Source organism: Symphalangus syndactylus, chromosome 1 (genome assembly GCF_028878055.3).
Source record: "Symphalangus syndactylus isolate Jambi chromosome 1, NHGRI_mSymSyn1-v2.1_pri, whole genome shotgun sequence".
Taxonomy (NCBI): domain Eukaryota; kingdom Metazoa; phylum Chordata; class Mammalia; order Primates; family Hylobatidae; genus Symphalangus; species Symphalangus syndactylus.
This window is the reverse complement of record NC_072423.2, coordinates 123,600,082-123,624,437: the sequence shown is the minus strand read 5'-3', so window position 1 is coordinate 123,624,437 and position 24,356 is coordinate 123,600,082. Positions and strand designations below refer to the sequence as shown.

Here is a 24,356-nt window from a genome sequence, read left to right as displayed (position 1 = left end):
CCTTAGACTATAAGCATCACTCTAGAGAAGAGATTTTGTTCTTCTGTAGTCGTGAGAATCTGGCCCAGTGCCTGGCACATACGAGCACTTGATAAATTTGAAGGAGGTGACACATAGTAGGCAGGGAAGAATTCATTTGGGAGAAGGGCATGGTGACTTACAAGTTGGAGACTCACAAGTAGGGGTGCTTACCAAATAGCCCAATCCCAATCTCAGAGCAGTCTCACTTGGAGAGTAGCTCCTAAGACTATGTTAGATACAAAATTGGTTTCTTTTTAACATTGACTGTATTTTAGTGATTTTGTTTTGGCATAATAACTAGTCTTCAAAACATAACCTGTCATGTATATGCATAAAGATTCAACTTAGTTTTTCTTAGTGTTTTTACTTCAAAGCAACAATATACTTTTTTTTTAAATCTTAAAATAAGACTAGAAGACTTTTATAAAGGAAATTATATAACTGTTCCTTAAATTAGAAATGACACATCAAAGATTCTTTTTTTTTTTTTTTTTGAGACGGAGTCTCACTGTCGCCCAGGCTGGAGTGTAGTGGTGCGATCTCGGCTCACTGCAGGCTCCGCCCCCTGGGGTTCACGCCATTCTCCTGCCTCAGCCTCCCACGTAGCTGGGACTGCAGGTGCCCGCCACCTCACCTGACTAATTTTTTGTGTTTTTAGTAGAGACGGGGTTTCACCGTGTTAGCCAGGATGGTCTCGATCTCCTGACCTGTGATCTGCCCGCCTCGGCCTCCCAAAGTGCTGGGATTACAGGCGTGAGCCACCGCGCCCGGCCCAAAGATTCTTTTCTAATTTTGGGGGGGCTTGCTTTAGATTAGTATCCCACAGATGTCAAAGGAAATGTCAGACATAGCTAATTGTCGTATTAGAAACTGAGCCTGACTAAATAAGTAGCTATAGAGGTTATTCTTTTAAACAAGGCTAAACCACATTGACACAGCCATACAAGAAATGTCAACAAACCAAGACAGAGAGCAGTGATGCATATACAACAATTTTTGGTTGATGGTGTTTTAGAGGTGGAGGCCAAATTCATGTGTGCCTCAGTGGGAAGATATCTAAGATATCGGAAGATATCTAGTAGAGATCTCTGCTGTACTTAATGTTGAGAAAAGGGATTTGTTTTTGCAATTAGGTCTAAGAAAATTTCATGACAAATGGTATTTAAAATTAGATTTTCTAAATGTCCTATGATTCATTGCCTTATTTTGTGCCATAGGGCCTAACTATGTTTGCATTTGTTTTTGAGAAGGATGTTTCTGTTTTTGGCAAGTCAGTATCTGTTAAATCAGATACCTGTTTGTGGCTATTTTTCCTGTTAAGTCTCTTGCTCAGCAAACACTTGCCCTCTTTACTCAAATCAGATCAATATTCCAATTCCAAATATTATTTTAGCACAAAGGTTACTGCAGGATTTATAAGAATAAAGAGAAGTCTGGGCTACTCTGTACCATAAATCATGGCAATGACCAAGACAAATGAAGGAATGTAAGGATGGAAAACAGCCTTTTACCAGGGCAGTCAAAACAAGAGAGGACAATTAGTATGCCAAATTTTATAAGTAGGAATATTGGATCAATAAGTCATGTATTGCTCTTTCTAATTCAGCCTCATCTGTTTTTTGCAGTTTGAGACAAAGGAAGTTATTACATTGATTACCAGCACATTGGACAGTAACTAATTTTTTTTTTCGAAAACAGATTTTAGTAGAACATTTTACCTCAGAGAACAACTGGTGGGGGTCGATATTTAGGAGATGTGCAGCCTTGTCAAATTAGGACAAAGGACCATCTGTTGATTTACACAGCCTAACTAAAGAGGGTGAGAAAAACTGAAAACCCTATAACTTCTGTGATCAGTAAATTGCCATCTGGTTGGGTAGTGCTGTGTATAAAAATACCTACTACTTTATTTTAATGACTATTTTCTAGAAATCAAATTCCAACATAGAAAATGCTGAAGTCTTAAAACACAGGATACGTATTATAGTTCTGTCACAATTCTGTTTCATATCTAATTGTTGCTTAAACCTGGGAACCCTAGTTTAAGGGAAAATAAACAGCTTGATGAGCTTTTTGGGATGAGGAGAGAGGGAGTGAGGGTGAGAAAAATGATATCCTAGGAATAATGAGCATTGGAAAGGGCTTAGAGTTTAAAGTGAGACATGAAGGAAAGTGTTTAGAGCACAATAATGAATTAAAATAAAAACAGTAGTGTGTGTCTCAAAAACTTATTTCATATGTTTATTTCCCTACAGAGGTAGTTTTCTCTATACCATGTTGCCTCTCCAGAGTGCTTTTTTGATGTGTTTACTAATGCTTCTTTTTTTTTTTTTAAATCCTAAAGGCTCGTGAAGAAGAAATGACTGCAAAAGTAACGGACCTGCAGACTCAACTTAAGGAGCTGCAGAAGAAATACCAGCAAAAGCTAGAGCAGGAGGAGAACCCTGGCAATGATAATGTGAGAGGAGTTTGAATTTGCTGCACATGTTGTTTCTTGAAAACATTGTCATTTCTGTGATTTGACTAGCCTACTAACATACATACATATTTATCTCATTTAATCCTAACAAAAACCCTTTGAGATTTTTACCTCCGTTTTATAGACAGATAAACTAATGTTCAAAGAGATTAAATAAAATGTTCAAGCTCACACAATAAATGTTGTGGTGAAGATTTAAACCAAATCTGCCAGACTTCAAAGCCTAGGCATTTTGTTATTACCAGTGCTTCTCCATCTTTTCCATGGAAACAATAGCAGAGGAAAATGAATCTTATAACCCTGGAGCATAGCTAAAAATGGTCCATTGTAAATTTGATACTTTTAGATTTTTGTGCTAAAAATTCACGTTAATTTTATATCCTACTCTATAATATATCCTTAGTTGTAGTCACATAAAAGTGGTGTTTTTAGTTGTATACCATTAAGAAAAACAATTTCTAACTTTGTTTTGGCCAGTGGACCAGATGCAAATACAATGCGATGATTTGGGAAAATTGGACTGACTTCAAAGACAACTGGCCGAAAAATCTAAGCTTTTTTTTTTTTTTTTGAAGAGTCCTAATCCTTAAGTAAAATTGACACTATGAAAGGTAGACCATGTTTACTCCATGGCTTCTTGTCCTGCTGTGCACCTCAGCAGCACACATCCACAGTTGGAGAAGGCAGACACTGTACGGTTCTACTGCCTAAAATGTTCTCAGTCATCCAGGATGGTCTTTTCATAGCACAGTCGTGGGGGTAATGGGAAAGTGGGTGGTCACTATGACTTTATCCTGGAGAGGATTCGTTACAGAATGTCAGTTACCAGAGAACAATTTTTTACACAACCAGTTACGTGGATCACTTACCCATAGGCAGAGAAAGAGCCTCTATAAAGAGCTTTGCTACTCTGTGTCACTTGGTAGGCAATATGTCAGCTGTAAGCACTGAGCAAGCTGAGAGGACCATTTTCTGTTTGTTTAATAGCTAAGTTAGTTCTGTTTAAATTTTCTTTACTGGCCGGGTGCGGTGGCTCACGCTTGAAATCCCAGCACTGTGGGAGGCCGAGGCGGGCGGATCACGAGGTCAGGAGATCAAGACCACGGTGAAACCCCGTCTCTACTAAAAAAATACAAAAAAAATTAGCCAGGCGTGGTGGCGGGCGCCTGTAGTCCCAGCTACTCGGAGAGGCTGAGGCAGGAGAATGGCGTGAACCCAGGAGGTGGAGCTTGCAGTGAGCCGAAATTGCGTCACTGCACTCCAGCCTGGGCGACAGAGCGAGACTCCGTCTCAAAAAAAAAAAAAAATTTTTTTCTTTACTTTCTTTTTTTCTTTTTTTGCCATTTAGTCATGTAGTCATGACTTGAGTATTCCAGGTGCTATTATATATTACTTCTTTTGAGAAAATACATGTATTTAACTGTCTAACATGAGCTTTCCCTTAGTGTCAAAGTATTAATATTGCATATAGTAACATTTTAACTTGTGTCAGGATGCCATAGAATATTGAAACATTATGAAATATTAAGAAGGACTTCTGAGTCCTTTACCTTGTGTCATAAGAAAGGTAAGAAAATAGCCTTAATTTGGCCGGGTGAGGTAGCTCAAACATGTAATCCCAGCACTTTGGGAGGCCGAGGTGGGCAGATCACCTGAGGTCGGGAGTTCTAGACCAGCCTGACCAACATGGAGAAACCCCATCTCTACTAAAAATACAAAAAAAAAAAAAAAGAATTAGCTGGGCATGGTGGCGCATGCCTGTGGTCCCAGCTACTTGGGAGGCTGAGGCAGGAGAATCGCTTGAACCCGGGAAGGAGGTTGCAGTGAGCTGAGATCGCACCATTGCACTCCATTCTGGGCAACAAGAGCAAAAGAAAGAGAGAGAGAGAGAGGAAGAAAAGTTAATTTTTATTTCTACTCAACATTTTTTTTCTCCTTTATTCTTCATAAATTTGTATCCTTCTGGAGCATCTTCTGGTGCTTCTGTATATCTTAAATTGCAGTATGTATTTAGAGTATAATATTTTGTAAAACAAAACAGACCATTTGTTTAGAAGCACATATTTAAAGTTGCCTTACCTCAAGTCTGACCACTCCCTTGAAACTGTTAACCCTGACTTCTTATTTCCTTATGTTATATCTTTATATTGCTTTGTTTTACTGTTTCTTATAGCTATTATTGTATACACTCATGTTTTTTCTTTCCATTTTTTCAGGTAACAATTATGGAGCTACAGGTAAGACTAGTTCTTCCTTTTTTTTTGTTTTTTTTTTTCTTTGAGACAGAGTCTCACTCTGTCGCCCAGGCTCTTGCCCAGGCTGGAGTGCAGTGGTGCAATCTCGGCTCACTGTAACCTCTGCCTCCTGAGTTCAGGTGATTCTCATGCCTTAGTCTCCCAAATAGCTGGGACTACAGGTATGTGCCACCACGCCCGGCCAATTTTTTTTTTAATTTTTGTATTTTTAGTAGAGATGGCCATTTTGGCCAGGCTGATCGCAAACTCCTGAGCTCAGGCTGCCTCAGTTTTCCAAAGTGCTAGGATTACAGGCCCCAGCCAAGACTAGTTATTTGAATTTGTCTGAAAGTCATGCATTTTAGGAGTATTCAGTGTTATAAGTTAAAACTTAGACTATTTTAACAAGGAAAAATTTCCAAGCAGTGCAGAAATGTGTCCGGGCAATAATGAAACCTGTGTACATTTCAGATCTGACTTTTTGTTCTTTCAGACACAGCTAGCACAGAAGACGACTTTAATCAGTGATTCGAAATTGAAAGAGCAAGAGTTCAGAGAACAGGTACAGGCCTAATTGGTGCCTTTTATTTTGAACTAAAGTTACGTTAATATGTACTTGGATCTCAGCTAATTTTTAAATAGTTGGCTTTGAAATTTTTCAGTCTTACACCCAGGAAATTTTGTTTCCAAATCCAAAGATACTAGAGGTTTTCTCTATAAATTCATGATCATATATATTTAAGCAAGAACATTTGTATCGTATTATTTTTAGTGCTTAACATTTTTTATAACAATTTGTGATTGTATAATGTATAGTAATTTATGTTCTACAAAGAAGTTATTTTTTGCTTTTACAGAGAGAAAATAGTCATCTATCTTTGGTACTTTTTCCAAGTGGTTTAATTGTCCTAATTTAATTTGCCCATATATTATTGATGGACAATATATGTAAGTCAATTTAAATAGGACCATGTGTGTACACCTTCAAGGATGCACAGTACACCCATACCAGGATATGTGGTATATGGTCTTTAGTAAAGTCTTTTTCCAAACTCTGGGAGAAATAGTGGCTCAAATCAGCAGGCTAAGTTTGAAGGCTAAATCTCCAGGGATTTTCCCAGTTCTTTTAAAATTCATACAGACAAAAATCTTGATAATTGTTAGAACTGAGTGATGGATGGGTATATGAGCATTAATTGTACTATATTTTCTTGGAATATGTTTGAAATTTTTCATAATATTTCTAAAAATTTCATAAAGATAGGTCCTGATGTCACTTTATTTTTTTGTTTCACCAGTGATTTAGCTATTCCCATCTATTCTCAAGATTACTGCTTTAAAATTCTTCTTTTAAGATCAAATCTTGAAAACTGCCCTAGCATAACGATTTTTGTATTAGTTATTTTTATTGTGGGAATATACACATTAAAAGTTACCATTTTAATCATTTTAAAGTACACAGTTCATTGACATTTAGTTCATTTATAGTGTTGTGAAACCATCACTGTTACCCAGTTCCAGAATATTTCATCACCCCAAAAGGAAACTCCATACCCATTAAGCAGTCACTCCCCATTACCTCCTCCCCATAACACCTAGCAACCACTAATCTGCTTTCTGTCTCTATGGATTTGCCTATTCTGGGTATTTCATATAAATGGAATAATACAATACCTGACCTTTTATGTTAGGCTTTTTTTTTTTTGAGATGGAGTCTCTCTCTGTCATCCAGGCTGGAGTGAAGTGGCATGATCTAGGCTCACTGCAAGCTCTGCCTCCCAGATTCACACCATTCTCCTGCCTCAGCCTCCTGAGTAGCTGGGACTACGGGTGCCTGCCACCACGCCTGGCTAATTTTTTTGTATTTTTAGTAGAGACGGGGTTTCACCGTGTTAGCCAGGATGGTTTGGATCTCCTGACCTCATGATCTGCCCGCCTCAGCCTCCCTAAGTGCTGGGATTACAGGCATGAGCCACCATGCCTGGCCTGTGTCAGGCTGTTTTTTAGCTTAGCATAGTGTTTCAAGATTCATCCATCTTATAGCATATATCAGTATTTAATTTCTTGTTATGGCTGAATAATATACCATTGTATGGATATATTACATTTTGTTTATCCATTCATCAGTTAATGGACATTTGGGTTGTTTCCTTCTTTTGCCTATAGTGAACAGTGCTACTAAAAACATTGATATACAGGTTTTTGTTTAAACACCTGTTTCCAGTTCTTTTGGGTATATACACAGGAGTGGAATTACTGGATCATACAGTAATTCTATGTTTAACTTTTTGAAGAACTGCCAAACTTTTCTACAGTGGCTGTACTATTTTATATTACCATCAACAAAGTATAAGAGTTCCAGTGTCTCCATATCCTCACCAACAAGTTTTTTGATTATTGCCATCCTAGTCAATATGAAGTGATACTTCGTTGTGGTTTTAATTTGCATTTCTCCAGTGACTAGTGATGTGAAACATCTTTTCATTGGCTTGTTGGCCATTTATATGTCTTCTTTAGAGCAATGTCTACTCAAGTCCTTTGTCCATTTTTTAGTTGGATTGTCTTGTTGAGTTGTAAATGCTCTTTATATGTACTAGAGACAAGTCCCTTATCAGATATTTGATTTGCAAATATTTTCTCCCATTCTGTAGCTTGTCTTTTTACTTCATTGATAGTGTCTGTTGATGTACAAAAGTTTCTAATTTTAGCAAAGTGTAATTTATGTATTTTTTCTTTTATTCTGTTCTTTTGGTATCATATCTAAGACATCTTTAGTTTTAGTTTTTTTCTTTCCTCACAAACAATTCTTGCTCTAAACCATTTGTCTTAATTTTATTTGCCTATATTCTGTCTTCAGCATTAAAAAATCTTGTGGTGACAGCAATCTTTCTTTTTCTTACATACAGTTTCCCTGTGAATCTTATATGGTCTGATTATTTGTTATTTTTAGATTCACAATTTAGAAGACCGTTTGAAGAAATATGAAAAGAATGTATATGCAACAACTGTGGGGACACCTTACAAAGGTAAGGATGATCTCGTATCATGTTATTCACCGTTATCTTTTATTGGCGGATTTGTGCATGATTTTTATTTTTGTCTTTGCTAATTTGTATTTTTTCTCATTTTAAAACTTTTAATGATTTTATTTTTTCTTAATTGACAAATGCATATATGTATTGTGTGCAACATGGTATTTTGAGTTATATATTCATTGTGGAATGGTTAAACTAAGTGCATTACCTGACATATTACCTTTTTTTTTTTGTGATGAGAACACTTTAAAATTTACTCTTTTCACAGTTTTCAAGAATACAATAAATTGGGTGGGGAATAATACAATACGTTAACTATAGTCAACCATATTTTACAATGGATCTCTTGAACTTATTCTTCCTTATTGAACTGAAATTTTGTATCCTTTGGACAGCATCTCCCACCCCTCACCGTCCCTTATAACCACCAGTTTATCCTGCTTGAGTTCAGCTTTTTAGATTCCACATATAAGTGAGATTATGTGGTATTTGCCTTTCTGCACCTAGCTTATTCCACTTAATATAACGTCCTCTAGGTTCATCCATGTTGTTCCAATGGCAGAGTTTTCTTCTGTTTGGAGGCTGAATTGTATTCCATGTGGTTAATCTGTTTTTTACAATGAATGTATTTTACCTTTTAACAACTGACTTTAAGGGAAGAAAGATAGTAACTTGGCGGTGGCTCACGCCTGTAATCCCAGCACTTTGGGAGGCTGAGGCAGGTGGATCATGAGGTCAGGAGATCAAGACGATCCTGGCCAACATGGTGAAACCCCATCTCTACTAAAAATAAAACACATTATCTGGGCATGGTGGCGTGTGCCTGTAGTCCCAGCTATGCGGGAGGCTGAGGCAGGGGAATTGCTTGAACCCAGGAGGTGGAGGTTGCAGTGAGCCTAGATCACGCCATTGCACTAAAAAAAAAATGATCCACCTGCCTCCCAAAGTGCTGGGATTACAGGCGTGAGCTACTGCACCTGGCCCAAAGGATTTTAAAGATGAGCTTGAGTCTTTGTGTGGTAATTCCCTTGAGATAATCAAGATCGTTGAATAATCTTGTATAACACTTATCCATTCTCTAAAGTTCAATTTCACTACCTCACTGTATTAACAAGTTTTAGTTTGCTACACATTTTGTAAACCTTTCTGCTTTCTAATGGGAAGCATGAGGACATAAAAAACGTTTGGCATTCTTTTCTTTTGTGTTTTTGAAAGCTCTCATTGCTATCAAATAATGTAAAATACTACACAGATTTTAACTAAATTAAAGGACTTGCTATGGATCCTTTCCAAACTGGAGCTCCTCAAAAAGAAGTAAAAAACAGCCTGGAAGTTTCCTATGCTCACTGCGGAGATGATTCTTGCTGCAAAGATTATTTACTATAGCTAAGTCACTGAATATCTCAGCATAGAACTAGACTGAATCAGCCTACAGCCATACCACCGTGAATGCTCCCAATCTCATCTGATCTCAAAAGTTAAGCAGGGTCAGGCCTGGTTAATACTTGGATGGGAGAACTGTACTAAATCAGTACTCAGCAGTGCATAGAGAATAGTGTCGATTCCTTTTGTTATTTTCCATGTAAGAATTTCCTACATAATTTTCTTTTTCTCAAATTTATGAACACATATATACAATTTATTTAATAGCTAACTCATAATACTAAGCACTAAACACTTACAAACACGTTTTTGTCTTTTTTAAAAAATTATTTTTCTCAGATTTCTCAAGGATAATATAGCTTATCTGCTCATTTAATCCTCTTAAAAACCCAAGCATTCTCGTGCAGTATGCACATTAATCTCTTCGTCATGCTGCCTCTTTAAAGAGTGAAATGAGGCCGGGCAGGGTGGCTCCTGCCTGTAATCCCAGCACTTTGGGAGGCCAGAGTGGGTGGATCACTTGAGGCCGGGAGTTTGAGACCAGCCTGGACAACATGGCAAAACCCCATCTCCACTAAAAATACAAAAAATTAGCCACGTGTGGTGGTGCACACCTGTAATCTCAGCTACTCGGGAGGCTGAGGCAGGAGAATCGCTTGAACCTGGGAGGCTGGGGTTGCAGTGAGCCAAGATCATACCACTGGACTCCAGCCTGGGCAACAGAGTGCAACTCTGTTTCAAAAATAAATAAAGAGTAAATTGAGCACCTATCTTGCAGTACAAAATAAAACATTCCTAGTTCTTTAGAAGCCCCTGTGTATCTGCCTTTACAATATCTTTATCCCTCTCATCATTTTTACTGTTTCCCCTGACTTTTCTTAATCATTGTCTTGTTGTTTATCATTTACCACCTGTATTTATATTTTCAAGCAATATTTTGTTTAGATTTTGTTTGCTTTGTGAATTTATGTAATTCAGTCATACCATAAGCATTCTTGTATGACCTGTTTCTTTTGCTTAATATAAGGTTTGAGAGTTATCCAGATTGTGTTCATTTCCATTATACTAATTTTGTACATTCTTTTTCATTTTTCCTAGGACACGTGGAAATTTTTCTCTAGAATATATAAGAATGGAATTGCTAAGTCATAGAATATGAATATTTTTGTGCATATCCCATATTAGGTTAAGCCAAACTGTTTGCTATATCTTTTGTTGTAATTTCCACTTCCATCAGCAGTGGATGAGATTTCTCACCACTCTAGCACCTCATCAGTGCTGGATATATAATTTTTTTTTTTTTTTTTTTTGAGATGGAGTCTCGCTGTGTTGCCCAGGCTGAAGTGCAGTGGCCTGATCTCAGCTCACTGCAACCTCCACTTCCTGGGTTCAATCGATTCTTCTGCCTCAGCTTCCCACCTAGCTGGGTGGTCAGGGTTCCACACCCAGCTAATTTTTGTATTTTGGGGAGAGATGGGGTTTCACCATGTTGGCCAGGCTGGGTTTTTTGTTTGTTTGTTTTTGTTTTTTTTTTTCAAGACAGAGTTTTGCTCTTGCTGCCCATGCTGGAGTGCAATGGCGCGATCTCAGCTCACCGCAACCTCCACCTCCCGGGTTCAAGCAATTCTCCTGCCTCAGCCTCCCGAGTAGCTGGGATTATAGGCATGCGCCTCCACGCCCGGCTAATTTTGTATTTCTAGTAGAGACAGGGTTTCTCCATGTTGGTCAGGCTGGTCTTGAACTCCTGACCTATCCACCTGCCTCGGCCTCCCAAAGTGCTGGGATTACAGACGTGAGCCACTGCGCCTGGCCTGGCCAGGCTGGCTTTGAACTCCTGAACGCAGGTATCTGCCCACCTCAGCCTCCCAAAGTGCTGGGATTACAGACTTTAGCTGCTGCGCCCGGCCTGGCCAGGCTGGTTTTGAACTCCTGAGCCAAACAGTGCTCATACATTGCATTTGATTGATAAGTTACTTAAGTCTCTTTTGAACTCCAGGTCCTTCTCCACCTTTGCTTTTATCATTTATTTGATGAGAAAACCAACTTACTTGTCATATAGAGTGGACCACGTTCTTAATTTTCTGGATTCCATCTCCCTGGAGTCCTCTGTCCCCTGGTAGGTAGAACTAGAGGCTTGAGCAGAGTTAGGTTTGATTAGATTTAGCTTTGCATTAACAATAGTACTTCATAAAGGAAGTTGTGTAATTCCTGTCATCTTACATCAAAATATTCGTGACATATTTACGATTTTAAGATCTGCCACCCAGTTCCAGGTGTGATCCATCACTTTTTGCCAGATTTTAGCATCCATTGGTAACTTCCCTGATCTGTTACTTCAATAGTGGTTGCATAATGGTGTTAGTAAAATTCCACCATTTCTTGTGCATATATTAATTGGAATTCTTCTATAAATAGAAACTTTTCCACATTATCTGTATGGTTACCTTGAGGTACAGCTCAAACAGGAAAAGCAGGATAAATTCTATCTGTTTACCAGTTTCAGACTAACTGAAACTGGTCAGTGTCTCACTCTGTCGTTCAGGCTGGAGTCCAGTGGCATAGCCTTGGCTCACTGGGACCTCTGCCTCCTGGGTTCAAGCGATTCTCATGTTTCAGCCTCTAAAGGAGCTGGGATTACAGGCACACACCACCACACCCGGCTAATTTTTGTATTTTTAGTGGAGATGGGGTTTCGCCATGTTGGCCAGGCTGGTCTCAAACTCCTGACCTCATGTGATCCACCCGCCTTGGCCTCCCAAAGTGCTGGGTCTATAGGCATGAGCCACTGTGCCTAGCCAGTTAGTCTGTATTTTTGAAGATCTGTTTCTGCCACCTCTAGTGTGTTTCATTGATCCGTTTGTCTAAAACCTCACGGTCTTTTTTTTTTTTTTTTTGGTAGAGATGAGGTCTCTCTATATTGCCCAGTCTAGTCTTGAACTCCTGGCCTCAAGTGATCCTCCTGCCTTGGCTTCCCAAAGTGCTGAGATTTCAGGAGTGAGCCATCATGCCTAACCTTCACTATCTTAATAACTGTCACTTCATAATAAGTCTTGATGTCTGGCTAGGGAATCCCTCCCACTTTTTCTTTAAGAATTGTTTATTCTTAGCTCTTTGAATGTCCATAGAAATTTTAAAGTCATCTTGTTAAGTTACATAATGCATACATACACATTCCTGGGAGGATTTTGATTAGGCTTGCATTGAATTTATAGAAAAAGAGAATTGGCATTTATATGGTATTGATTCTCCAACCCATAATCACAATATACCTCAGCATTTATGTAGCTATTTAATGTCTGTCAATAATGTTTCTTGGCTGGGCACAGTGACTCATGCCAATAATCTCTACACTTTGGGAGGCCAAGGTGGAAGGATCACTTGAGCCCAGGAGTTTGAGACTAACCTGGACAATGTAGTGGGACCCTGTCTCTAGAAAAAAAGTTAGCTAGGCATGGTGACATGTACCTGTAGTCCCAGCTACTTGGGAGGCTGAGGTGGGAGGATCACTTGAATCCAGGAGGTTGAAGCTGCAGTGAGCTGTGATTGCACCATTGCATTCTATCCTGGGTGACAGTGAGACCCTGTCTCAAAATAATAATAATGTTTATTGTTCTCAGTAGTAATCTTGCACCCCTTTTATTACATTTATTCTTAGATGTGATTGTAGATGTAATATTTATTTTCTAACTAAATGCATATTTTAAAGGCATTATGCATTCTTTGAGGAAACTCCAAGCAAGCTTATGTTATAAAGTTATCTGTAACACACAGATAAAATTGTGTTAAATGTCAAATGGATTTTTCAGTTATACAGTTTGGAATTTGGCCCAGATAAGTGTGGATTTTAAAATGCTGAGTGGTACCTAGATGAAGTTATTTGGGAAGACCCATTAGAGGCAATGAGTAGACAATTTGGAAAGCCTCTTTATTTGAACAATAACTAATTTCCTCTCATAATTGCTTAAAACCAGAAATAAGAGCTATAAAGTCTTCTGTACCCACTGTTTGGGAGAAGTCAAGAAGAGACACAAGTATTGAAAAATAACATTAATTCTCTCTCCTGGAAAATAGCTATCCCAGCACTTAGGGAGGCCGAGGCAGGTGAATCATGAGGTCAGCAATTCAAGACCATCCTGACCAATATGGTGAAACCCTGTCTCTACTAAAAATACAAAAGTTAGCCAGGCGTGGTGGTGCACACCTGTAATCTCAGCTACTCGGGAGGCTGAGGCAGGACAATCACTTGAACCCGGGAGGCGGTGGTTGCAGTGAGCCACCATCGTGCCACTGCACTCCAGCCTGGGCGACAGAGTGAGACTCCGTCAAAAAAAAAATAATAATAATAGTCTGCCTATTTAATAAAATTACTTGTTTTCTGAAAAGTGAAAAAGAGCTGTGTTTTGTATAGATCTAGAGGAATAAAACACTCAAGTATGATACATAGAAGGATATATTACCCAAAGGAAATAATGTGTTTTCATTGTTTAGTTCTTACGAACTCTATACTTGCAAAGTATACTTTGAGTGAGTTGAGTCTTCTAAAAATATGCACTTAAAAAAAGATTCCAAACATGTGAGTACATGTAATGTACATATAGTGTGTGGAGGCTATTTAACACCTCAGAATCCACCATCCAGAACATTGCCATTTCTTTTGAGGCTTCTTGTGCTGTTCTGTAGTCCTTATATCTCTGTTGTTTCCCAGTAGTAACTGCTGTTATTATATTACAACATAACTAGTTCCTTTAAAAAAAATCAATTTTAATGTTTTATATGTTTTGGGCTGTATAGAAATGACATCATACTGTATGTGTCCTATGTAAATTACTTTTTTTAATCCAATATTGTTGTTTTGAGACTCATTCTAATGTGTGAAGCTATAATTTGACCATTTTCAATGCTGAATTTAATAATAATACATTATATCTTTATGTCACGGTATATTCTCTTGTTGGACATTTTAGTTGTTGCAATTTTGCTTTTATAAACAGTGTAAGGAAACATTGACTCCTACTGTACATGTGAAGTGTTTCTCTGTTATATTGCTAATAATTGAATTTCTGTGTCGTATAATATGTTTGTTTTCTATGTTACAAAGTTTTAAAAGCAATGCCAAATTGTCATCTATAGTGCTTGTTTTCAGTTTCCTCTCCTAGTAGTACACGAGTCTCCATTGTTTCACATTCTCACCAGTGCTTTGTATTGTCTGACTTTTAAGATTTTGCTCATCAGACATATGTAAATGACACATAACACTGTTTTCACTATAACAAATGGTTATTTAAATTCTAAACCCAAAGTAATGTACAATTACAATAAAAGGCCAGAAGAAAGAGGAGGAAGAGAAAAAGATGTGAGAAATAAAATTGTTATAGTAATTCTTGTTTTCAATTCCAAGACTAAAATAGTAATTGGAATGTTTAGTGTGCATGTGTATACAGTGCAATATGATACAATATAAAAGTGATGCCTCTGTTTGTTCCATTGGTTGTTTTTTAAATCTATTTTTATAAGTAATAAGTAGTTAACCTGGTTTTGTCTTTACAGTTTGATCTATTTTTTATTTGACAGGTGGCAATTTGTACCATACTGATGTCTCACTCTTTGGAGAACCTACCGAATTTGAGTATTTGCGAAAAGTGCTTTTTGAGTATATGATGGGTCGTGAGACTAAGGTATAAATCATGTCTCGTGATTTGGTGTGTGGCTTAATTTTAAAAGAAATATGTTCCACTTTTAATACACATGTGAATGCCATATGTTTACTATTAGCAAATCAGACATGCTAATGGTAGGTAATAGATAATTATTTTATTGCTCTTAGTTTACAAAGTGAATTGGTGGATCTTGCTTATATTTGTTACATTTATAAAATATTAATTTTTAAAATACTATTGGGTAACACTGAACACTAAACATTAAAATTTCATTAACATAAAAATAATTTGTGAACCCTGTGGCTTTTTTTCTTCTTGACTTCATATCTTTAAGTTAGAAGAATAGATTTCATTTTCAAGGAGACTTTAGGATATTGTGGATAATATTGGAAATAGTCATAATTATTAGCTACCTAGAGAGATTTAGAAACATTGTACTTTAGTTACTGTAAGAAAATCATTCTGCACTTGTGGAATATTGATCATTTAAAAATTACCCCATATAAGTAACAATGCTTGGCTAATTTGTTTTCTAGAACGTTGCATTTATTGTAAGGTTCTTAAAGGCAGAGTCTTTATTCTTATTTGTATCCCTTGCAGTGTTTTAAAAAGAGCCTAATTGGACATTTGGTAAATATATATTGAATTGAGTTAAATGCTTCTAGGGAAATTCATGAGCCTTTCTTCAAACAAAATTTTTCATTTAAAGCAGTTTCTGTTTTTTTGACATTTTTTACCTTCATGGAATTTTAATTGTCTGTGTGCCTTGGCTGAGAATGGGATAATGAATTTTCTGTGCTCGAAAGCAATCAGTGTTTTAACGTATGGGTGTGTGGGAGTTGCTGAGTCATAGGATACTAAGCAGGTTCAAGCACTGATTTGGCAAATATATTTAAAACCTAAAAAGCAAATATCTTAAAATAATATTATAAAAGGAAATATCTTAAAAGAATATGATAAATGTATAGATTGGAGATTCAACTAAATACCAGGAGTGGGTTAGAAGTCATTTGAATCCTTAATATCTGTAGAAATCACATTTCATTTTATCAAGTTAAAGTAATATCTAATATTGTGAACATGTATCACAGAAGGAAGATATTAAATCACAGCAATTCAGTGTCTTTTTTTTCCTCAATGCCATTTTTCAAAAAGTTCAAGGGTAGCTAAAACTAATTTTCTCCTTATCTTTTAAAAACAAAACTAATGAAGTACAGCTTTCTCTTATTATGTCTTTATGTGACATACACTATCTCACCTCAAATACAGGGTATATTATGTCCCTGTGGGGGGATATTTGAGGTGGATAGATAGTTTAAAGTTACCTTGTTATTGTATTGGGGGTGGGGAGGAGAGGCATATCTTTAAAAAACAAAAAGCTTCTCAGAACTTTAGCTACCTTGGCTCATTAGTGAATCTAAAGCTATGATGCAAGGGTTGTTGCTGAATAATTTATTTAGCTTTTTCTTGATCTGTAAAATGGAGAGACAGACTGCCTTAACCTGTTTCTTCTGAAGGTTATGAATGTATGTGAGATGAGATAGCTACAGAGTTTAACTACCCTGAAGAAAGACCTAGCATAAGCATAAGCATAAGAGGCTTATGGGGCAGTACGAATTCAGCCAAGTCTAAGCTTGTGCTTCAGGGCTCTGCAATTAATCTTAGAGTATGACTTGGGAATTAGCTGAAAGGGATGTCACATGGCACAAGGAGCCCCATCTAATAAGCTGGCTGGGAATTTGTGTTGATGAGTAGTGCTCTCTCTCCTCTTTATCTTCAGCATTGATTCTCCTTTTCTGGCTCTAAAAATTGCGAGAGCAGTCTATCATTCTGCCATCACATTTTATAGGCAAATAGAAAATTGGTACTAGGTATTTACTTTTAAGTTGCTGCACATTTATTGAGCATGGCCCTTTATCACCATGGTAGATAGCAAGATGACATTTGATACCATCTCTAACTTTAAGACGTTCACTGTGCAGTAAGGAAGGGAACTGTTCTCACTTAACCATGATGTGATGATGAATGTAATAAGTGCTGTAAGACAGAAACAGAATCCTCATATTTACCTGTGAGAAGATCAAGGAGAACATCATGGAGGAGGTGGTGTGTATACTGGGATTTAAGGGGGGATGTTAGATTTTGATAGATAAGCCCAAATGGTGGAGGGGTGGCCCAGACAGAAGGTTTCAGGCAGGAAACAGAGTGTGGGTTTTTAAAATCACAAGTAGCCTGGTCCAACTAAAACACTGAATTTATGAAGGGGAAGTAATTTAACTTAAGGCTGCACAGAGAGTACAGGGCCTTGAATGTTTTCGAGTTTTACCTGTAGGTATTGGGAGGGGGTAGCCCTGAAAATTTTCAAGTAGGGATTGACAAGATCAGAGCTGTTTTTAGACACGTCTTTTGAGGGTTTGCCCAATTTCTATACATTAACAAAGAATTTGAAATGGAGACCAAGTTGTGATTTTAGAATAAGTTGGAGTATGTTGTGCCCTTTGTGATTTGATTACCATCTGCAGTTGTTTCTTGTCTAGCAGGATTCATATGTCTTCTCACCTGTGTTTCTTCATCTGCTTTTGTACACAGTGTTCTTTATTTTATGAGGCAGATGACTTTTAAAAGAAGACTATATATAGTACATACGTTCTTGTAGTATGGAGTTAAGTAAGTTCCCTTCCTTCCTTCTGTCTGTATACTTTCTTTTTCTTGGGTTTTGATCCTCCATGCTAGTACTGAACCTGAAATTCAGTCTGTTCTTTTCAACATAAAGTGTTTCTCATCCCAAGCTTTATTGAAGATGCCTCTCCCTAAGGAATACCTGGCAGGAGAGGTCACTTCTAAATCAGGTGGCTCATTTGAACTTTTCCTTACTTCCCAGGGCCTGAGGATATTGTGTGTAGAGTAGACAGTCTGACATCTTTTCCAAGGTGTGGCAAAGAGCCTGGGCTTCTCCATTAAAGTGTTTTCTGGCAAGCCAGGGACGAGCTTTTAACTCTTTACTGGGTAATGAGCTGCAGATTCACTGATGAATTTAGAGGTGGGTTTACCATTTAATGTTGTCTAGAAATACGAAGAGACAACTAGCCACAGCTATTTTTTTTCCCCAAACATGCTTGTGCATGCATGTATATGTTGTTTCTTAGTAAATATAAATGGACTTTTTGGTACTTGGAGCTTTACGTGGTATTGATATTAGAGAAATGCCTCCTGTAATTGTGAATCCCTGAATTTTAGATTTTTTGGTACTTATAAAAAAACCTTTATTGATAGTATACCAGAAACTGCTTCAGGTTATTACTAAAAAGAAAAAACTGAAATGGTTACTACTTCATATTTCTCTTGCCATTTCATGCCACATATTTACAGGCATACCTCGGAGGTATTGCGGGTTCAGTTCTAGACCACTGCAGTAAATGAATATCACAATAAAGCAAATCACACAAATTATTTTGGTTTCCCAGTGCATATAAAGTTACATTTATATTATACTGTAGCCTATTAAGTATTCAATAGGCATTTTGTCTCAAAAAAGTATATACCTTAATTTAAAAATACTTTATTGCTAAAAAAATGCTAACATTCATCTGAGCCTTCAGCAAGTCATAATATTTTTGCTAGTGGAGGATATTACCTCGATGTTTATGGCTCTTGAGTAATCAGAGTGGTGGTTGCTGAAGGTTGGGGTGTCTGTGGCATTTTCCTAAAGACAGCAATGACGTTTGCCACATCAGTTGACAGTTCCTTTCATGAGCACGTTTGATAGCATTTTACCCACCATAGAACTTCTTTCAAAATTGTGGTCAGTTCTCTCAAACTCTGCTGTGGCGTTATCAACTAAGTTTATTTAATATTCTAAATCCTTTGATGTCATTTCAAGTGTTCACAGCATCTTCACCAGGAGTAGATTCCATCTCAAGAAACCACTTCTTTGTTCATCCATAAGAAGCAATTCCTCATCCATTAAAGTTTTATCATGAGATTGCAGCAATCCAGTCATGTCTTCAGGCTCTGCTTCTAATTCTAGTTCTCTTGATAGCTGCACTGTATCTACAGCTTCTTCCTCCACTGAAGTCTTGAATCCCTCCAAATCATCCATGAAAGTTGGAATCTTCTTCCAAACCCCTGTTAATGTTGACATTTTGATCTCTTCCCATGAATCATCAATGTTCTTAGTGGCATCTAGAACAGTGCATCCTTTTCAGAAGTTCTTCACTTTTCCCACTGTCATGAGAGGAATCAGTACCTATGGCCACTATAGCCTTATAAAATATATTCCTTAAATAAGAAAACTTGAAAGTTGGAATTACTTCTTGATCCATGGACTGCAGAATGGATGTTGTGTTAGACATAAAACAATTTAATCTTGCATATCTCCATCAGAGCTTCTGGGTGACCAGGTGCATTATCAATGAGCACTAATATTTGAAGGGAATCTATTTTTCTGAGTAGTAGGTCTCAACAGTGGGCTTCAGATATTCAGAAAACCATGCTGTTAACAGGTGTGCTGTCATCCAGGCCTTGTTTCATTTCTAGAGCACAGGCAGAGTAGAGTTAGCATAATTCTGAAGGGCCCTAGGATCTTTGGAATGGTAAATGAGCATTGCCTTCAACAGAGAGTCACAGGCTGCACTAGCCTCTAACAAGAGAGCCAGCTATGTATTAAAGCTTTGAAGCTTTTGAACTTCTCCTCTCTAGCTGTGTAAGTCCTAGATGGCATTTTCTTCAAATAGAAGGCTGTTTCATCTACACTGAAAATCTGTTGTTTAGTGTAACCATCTTCATCAATTATCTTAGATAGATCTGGGTAATTTGCTGTACCTTCTCCATCAGCACTTACTGCTTGTATTAGTCCCTTCTCATGGCTGCTAATAAAGACATACCTGAGAATGGGTAATTTATAAAGGAAAGAGGTTTAATTGACTCACAGTTCTGCAGGGCTGAACTAATGACATGAGGAAGGCCTTAGGAAACTTACAATCATGGTGGAAGGGGATGTAAACACATCCTTCTTCACATGATGGCAGAAAGAAGTGCCCAGCAAAAGGGAGAAAAGCCCCTTATAAAACCATCAGATCTCATGAGAATTCACTCACTATCACAAGAACAGCAGCATGGGGGTAACTGCGCCCATGATTCAATTGCATCCCATTGGGTCCTTCCCACAACACATGAGGATTGTGGGAACTACAATTCAAGATGAGATTTGAGGTGGGGACAGAGCCAAATCATGTCACTGCTTTACCTTGCAATTTTATGATATGAAGATGTCTTCTCTCCTTAAATCTCATGAACCGGTCTTTTAGCTTTAAACTTTTCTTCTACGGCTTTCTCACTTCCCTCAGCCTTCATAGAATTGAAGGGAGTTAGGGCCTTGCTCTGGATTAGGGTTTGGCTGAGGGAATGTTGTTACTGGTTCGTTCTTCAGACCACTAAAACTTTCTCCAAACTTCTATCCAGACCACTAAATGAAATAAGGCTATTTCATTCTGATTCGTGTGTTCACTGAAGTAGCACTTTTAATTTCCTTTCAAGAACTTTTGTTTTACGTTTACAACTTGGCTAACTGGCATACAAGGCCTAGCTTTCAGTCTCTCTTGGCTGTCAAAATGCCTTTCTCACTAAACTTAATAGTTTCTATCTTTTGATTCAGAGTGAGAGGCATACGACTCTTCCTTTTACTTGCATACTTACAGACCATTGTAGGGTTATTAATTGGCCTAATTTCAATATTATTGTGACTCAGGGAATAGAGAATCCCAAGAAAAGGGAAAGAGATAGGGGCTCAGCAGAACACAAACAACATTTTTGGATTAAGTCCACTTTCTTATGTGGGCATGGTTTGTGGTGCCCAAATACAGTGACCATTATAACATCAAAGGTCACAGAGCACAGTAACAGATATTATAATAATGAAAAGGTTTGAAATACTGCAAGTATTATCAAAATGTGACACAGAGATATAAAGTGATCACACGCTAGAAAAATGGCACCGATAGACTTGCTTGACAAAGGATTCCCACACACCTTCAATTTGTAAAATAAAAACAAAACCAAAAACCAAGAAACAGTTTCTGTGAAGCTCAGTAAAGTGAAGCGCAATAGAATGAGGTATGCCTGTACTTAGTTTCTAGACTTCAGTTTAACACACATTCTGTTCTGTCTGGGCAGTACAATTTAAATGATGAGAGTTTTTGTAAAATGCCTTCGGAATTTTCCAAGAGCTGAGTTGTCTTAAATATGTATGTGTGTATTTGTTATTGTTGTTGTATTTTTAACAACAGGGTCTTACTCTGTCACCTGAGTGACAGCGGTGCGATCATAGTTCACTGCAACCTCAAATTCCTGGATTCAAGCAATTCTCTCACCTCTCCCAAGTAGCTTGTAATAGACATGAGCCATAACACCTGACTAATTTTTAAAATTTTTTGTAGAGATAGCCATAAATAAAATAGCCATAATCCTGGCTAATTTTTGAAATTTTTTGTAGAGATGGGGGTCTCACTATGTTGCCCAGGCTAGTCTCAAACTTTAGGACTCAAGCGATCCTCCCACCTCAGTCTCCCAAAGTATTGGGATTACAGTTGATAGCCACCATACCCAACTGAACTTTTTTTATTACCAAAATGGCAGAAGATGAAAGATAAAAGGAAGAAGAGGTCTGAAACTAAAGTCTTGCCATGTGTGGGATTTGTGAGTGGGGAACAGTGTTAGTTTATCTGTTAGTAGAAATAAGTATTGGAAATACGTGAAGTGTCTTGCCGAGACTTAGTATATAATAGGAGCTTTAAAAAAGTTAGTTCCTTTCCTTCCTGGAAATAATTATGATACTTTTTTTCCTAATGACGTGAGTCTCCAAAATTTTTGGGTAACTATATTATCTTTTCCTTAATGACCTTCCCCAGATCACTTCCACCCTTCTCCCTTCCCCCATACACAAAGTCTATGTAACTATGATCAAGGAATGTTGGAGTCAGTTTTCTGGGCTACCCTCCCGTCCACTGTAGGAATCTTTAGGAGAATACTACCACCTGATTTTGTATGTAAGCACTGAAGTTGTTATCCTACTTATTTCATAAGTGGTATCTTCTTTCCTCTCTGTCTCCCTCAAAACATTTGATACAAAATAGGGAGTTTCAACCTTTGAGGAGAATTTTCCAGGAGCTTATGGGTGACAGTCTGACTTACGGTATATTTATTTAGATCTGCACAATTTATGATCTTGTTTTGCAAGCCACCATGTGTAATGTTTTGATTCATCATGTTTTCTACCAAATAAAACATCTTGTGTTTATTTAAAATGTAATTTGTATTCCTATTAGGTTGATGTGCTGCATGTCTTGAAAAATACCTACTGAGCATGTTCATGTTCATGCAGTAGCCGTGTTTATGAGATATATGATGTGATTTAGTTAAAGCTGAACATGGGGGGTATTTAAAATCTGATTATTTAGAACATATGTTTTGGCAATACAACACTTACTAGATAGATTTCTGCAAATAAGCCTTTTAAAATGAATATGTAATAAAGTTTTATTTTAGTAAACAAAGGGGCCAAGAGCATTAGAATTTTATATAGCTTCATGCTATTGTAAATGCATCTTGTTAAAATAATATAAATCTAGACATTGTAAGGAGTCCTTTTAAATTGAATTTCTAGTGTTGTTATATCCTTGACTAATACCTTCACATCATACTTCTTTGTTTGTGGCTTTCATTGAGAGCACTAAAGAATCCCACCAGCAGAACATGTCAGAATGGGTTGAGACTTTATGTGCTTCACTGTCTGTTAGTGATCATCTCTTGTTTTTCCTGTAGACCATGGCAAAAGTTATAACCACCGTACTGAAGTTCCCTGATGATCAGACTCAGAAAATTTTGGAAAGAGAAGATGCTCGGCTAATGGTAAGTTCTAGAAGTGGGCTCTAGATAGAAGATGATATCCCATCTGTTTATATTCTATCTCATTTATAAGGACTTTTGAGTTGGTAAAATAAATTTTAAGATTTCAAATCTTTATTATATCATAGCCTGAAAAATGAGAGTGAATTTACACTAAGAAATTTAACCAAGGATAAATGTGAATGGATGCCCTCAAGGGAAGGAAGAGTCTAATTTAATACCATATAAGAGGTTGACACCCATATATGTATGCTATATGGGATTTCCAGAACTTGAGCTGTTTATGGAAAGGATGGAAAAGACATTTGTTCTGGTATATCCAGTAATAATTTTTTAAACCAAATTATATCATCATGTTAGATGATTTATATATTACAGTTCTTTATTGCATTCCAGTTGATTTCCAAATACATTAATTCTGGGTGAAAGAATTTAAGCATTCTTGAGCTTTTGATACCTTTTGGGGGAAATCAGACAAACAACTGAATTATTTTTAAAAACATAGTGTGAAGTCAGCTGTAATTGAAAAATGAAAGAAACACACACTTTGTAAATTATAAAAAATTCTCCATGCCAAAGTTATTTTTGCCCTGGGCCAGTAATTTAACAAGATCCATTCTAGGCAGAGTGTGAAACTTGAAAAATTTGGGTCCTGCCTTCAGCTCTCTCTTTCTGCTTTCTTTCCTTGTCTTGATAGTAGCCTGCAGAGCCCTCCATGAATACCCTTCTCCTCCCAATCTCTTTACCTATTTCATCATACCAGCACTGGTTTTATTCTCTCTCTCCTCACTAAAGCAAGCCAGCATCTTTTCCTTAATGGTGGGTTAGCATGTGTCTGAGCATCTCCAATAAAGAGCATAAGTCAGTAAGTCCCAAAGTATCTCATCGTATCCCAACAGATTGTTTTCTTCCAAAAGTTCTTGATTCTCTTGAGCCCAAATCTCCTTCTCTACGTGATCACCTATTTGTTCTGGTTTGTTCTGGTTCTAACTCATAGAACTCAACCAAAAATCTGAGGATGGCCTAGATGGAGGGGTTTTCCCCCTCCCAGCTAAATAATACCTCTTGCACTTAACAGCCTCTTATGAAGTTCCTCTGACTCTGCACAAGGTCATCCCTGAAGGGACCCCAATGTCTCAGGCACATTCTGACCACTTCTTCTTGGTCTCCTCTAAGCTCATTCTAGCATTCCTGACTTTTGTCCCAATGCTTCATTGTATATTGTATTGTATTATATACTTATTGCCTATTTTCTGAGGCATTTGCTATTATTTTGGTTAGCATTTAATTGTTTTTTGTAAAAATCCTTCCTCCGCCACTCCCTGGCATTTAGTAGCCTGAAAAGCATTGCTCTAGTTCCCATTTCTGCTTATGAATATTTTTGATAAAGAAATATGTCACTATAATGTATACCGTTCATCAAAAGAGAGAATGTTGTTTTAAATTATAATGAACATCTAATTCTACAAGCATGAAATTTTGTATTCATGAGTAGAAATTTTTCCTTTACTGAGTAAGATATCTTTATGAAGGTAAAAATTTCTAATGTAGTTTGAGCCTGTTGACATAATTTTGTCATTATGGTCCAGTTTAAGAAAATAATTTTAAATGATATCAAAGGGCTTTTATTTAGTTATCTTTATTC

The 24,356-nt window shown here is 37.3% G+C and overlaps 1 protein-coding gene across 6 annotated transcripts in view; it reads left to right on the top strand.

The window, feature by feature from the left end:
* GOLGA4 (golgin A4) overlaps positions 1-24,356 on the top strand; it is a 122,059-nt gene that overhangs the window by 87,935 nt on the left and 9,768 nt on the right. For 4 of the 6 annotated variants that reach the window (XM_055283129.2, XM_055283137.2, XM_063612082.1 and 1 more), the window contains 6 exons: positions 2,366-2,479; positions 4,717-4,737; positions 5,228-5,296; positions 7,685-7,760; positions 14,724-14,827; positions 22,628-22,714. In XM_055283129.2, the coding sequence (XP_055139104.1) occupies positions 2,366-2,479; positions 4,717-4,737; positions 5,228-5,296; positions 7,685-7,760; positions 14,724-14,827; positions 22,628-22,714 (471 nt within the window). The remainder of the gene's footprint in view (positions 1-2,365; positions 2,480-4,716; positions 4,738-5,227; positions 5,297-7,684; positions 7,761-14,723; positions 14,828-22,627; positions 22,715-24,356) is intronic. The other 2 variants (XM_055283157.2, XM_055283148.2) reach the window with 1 other exon arrangement.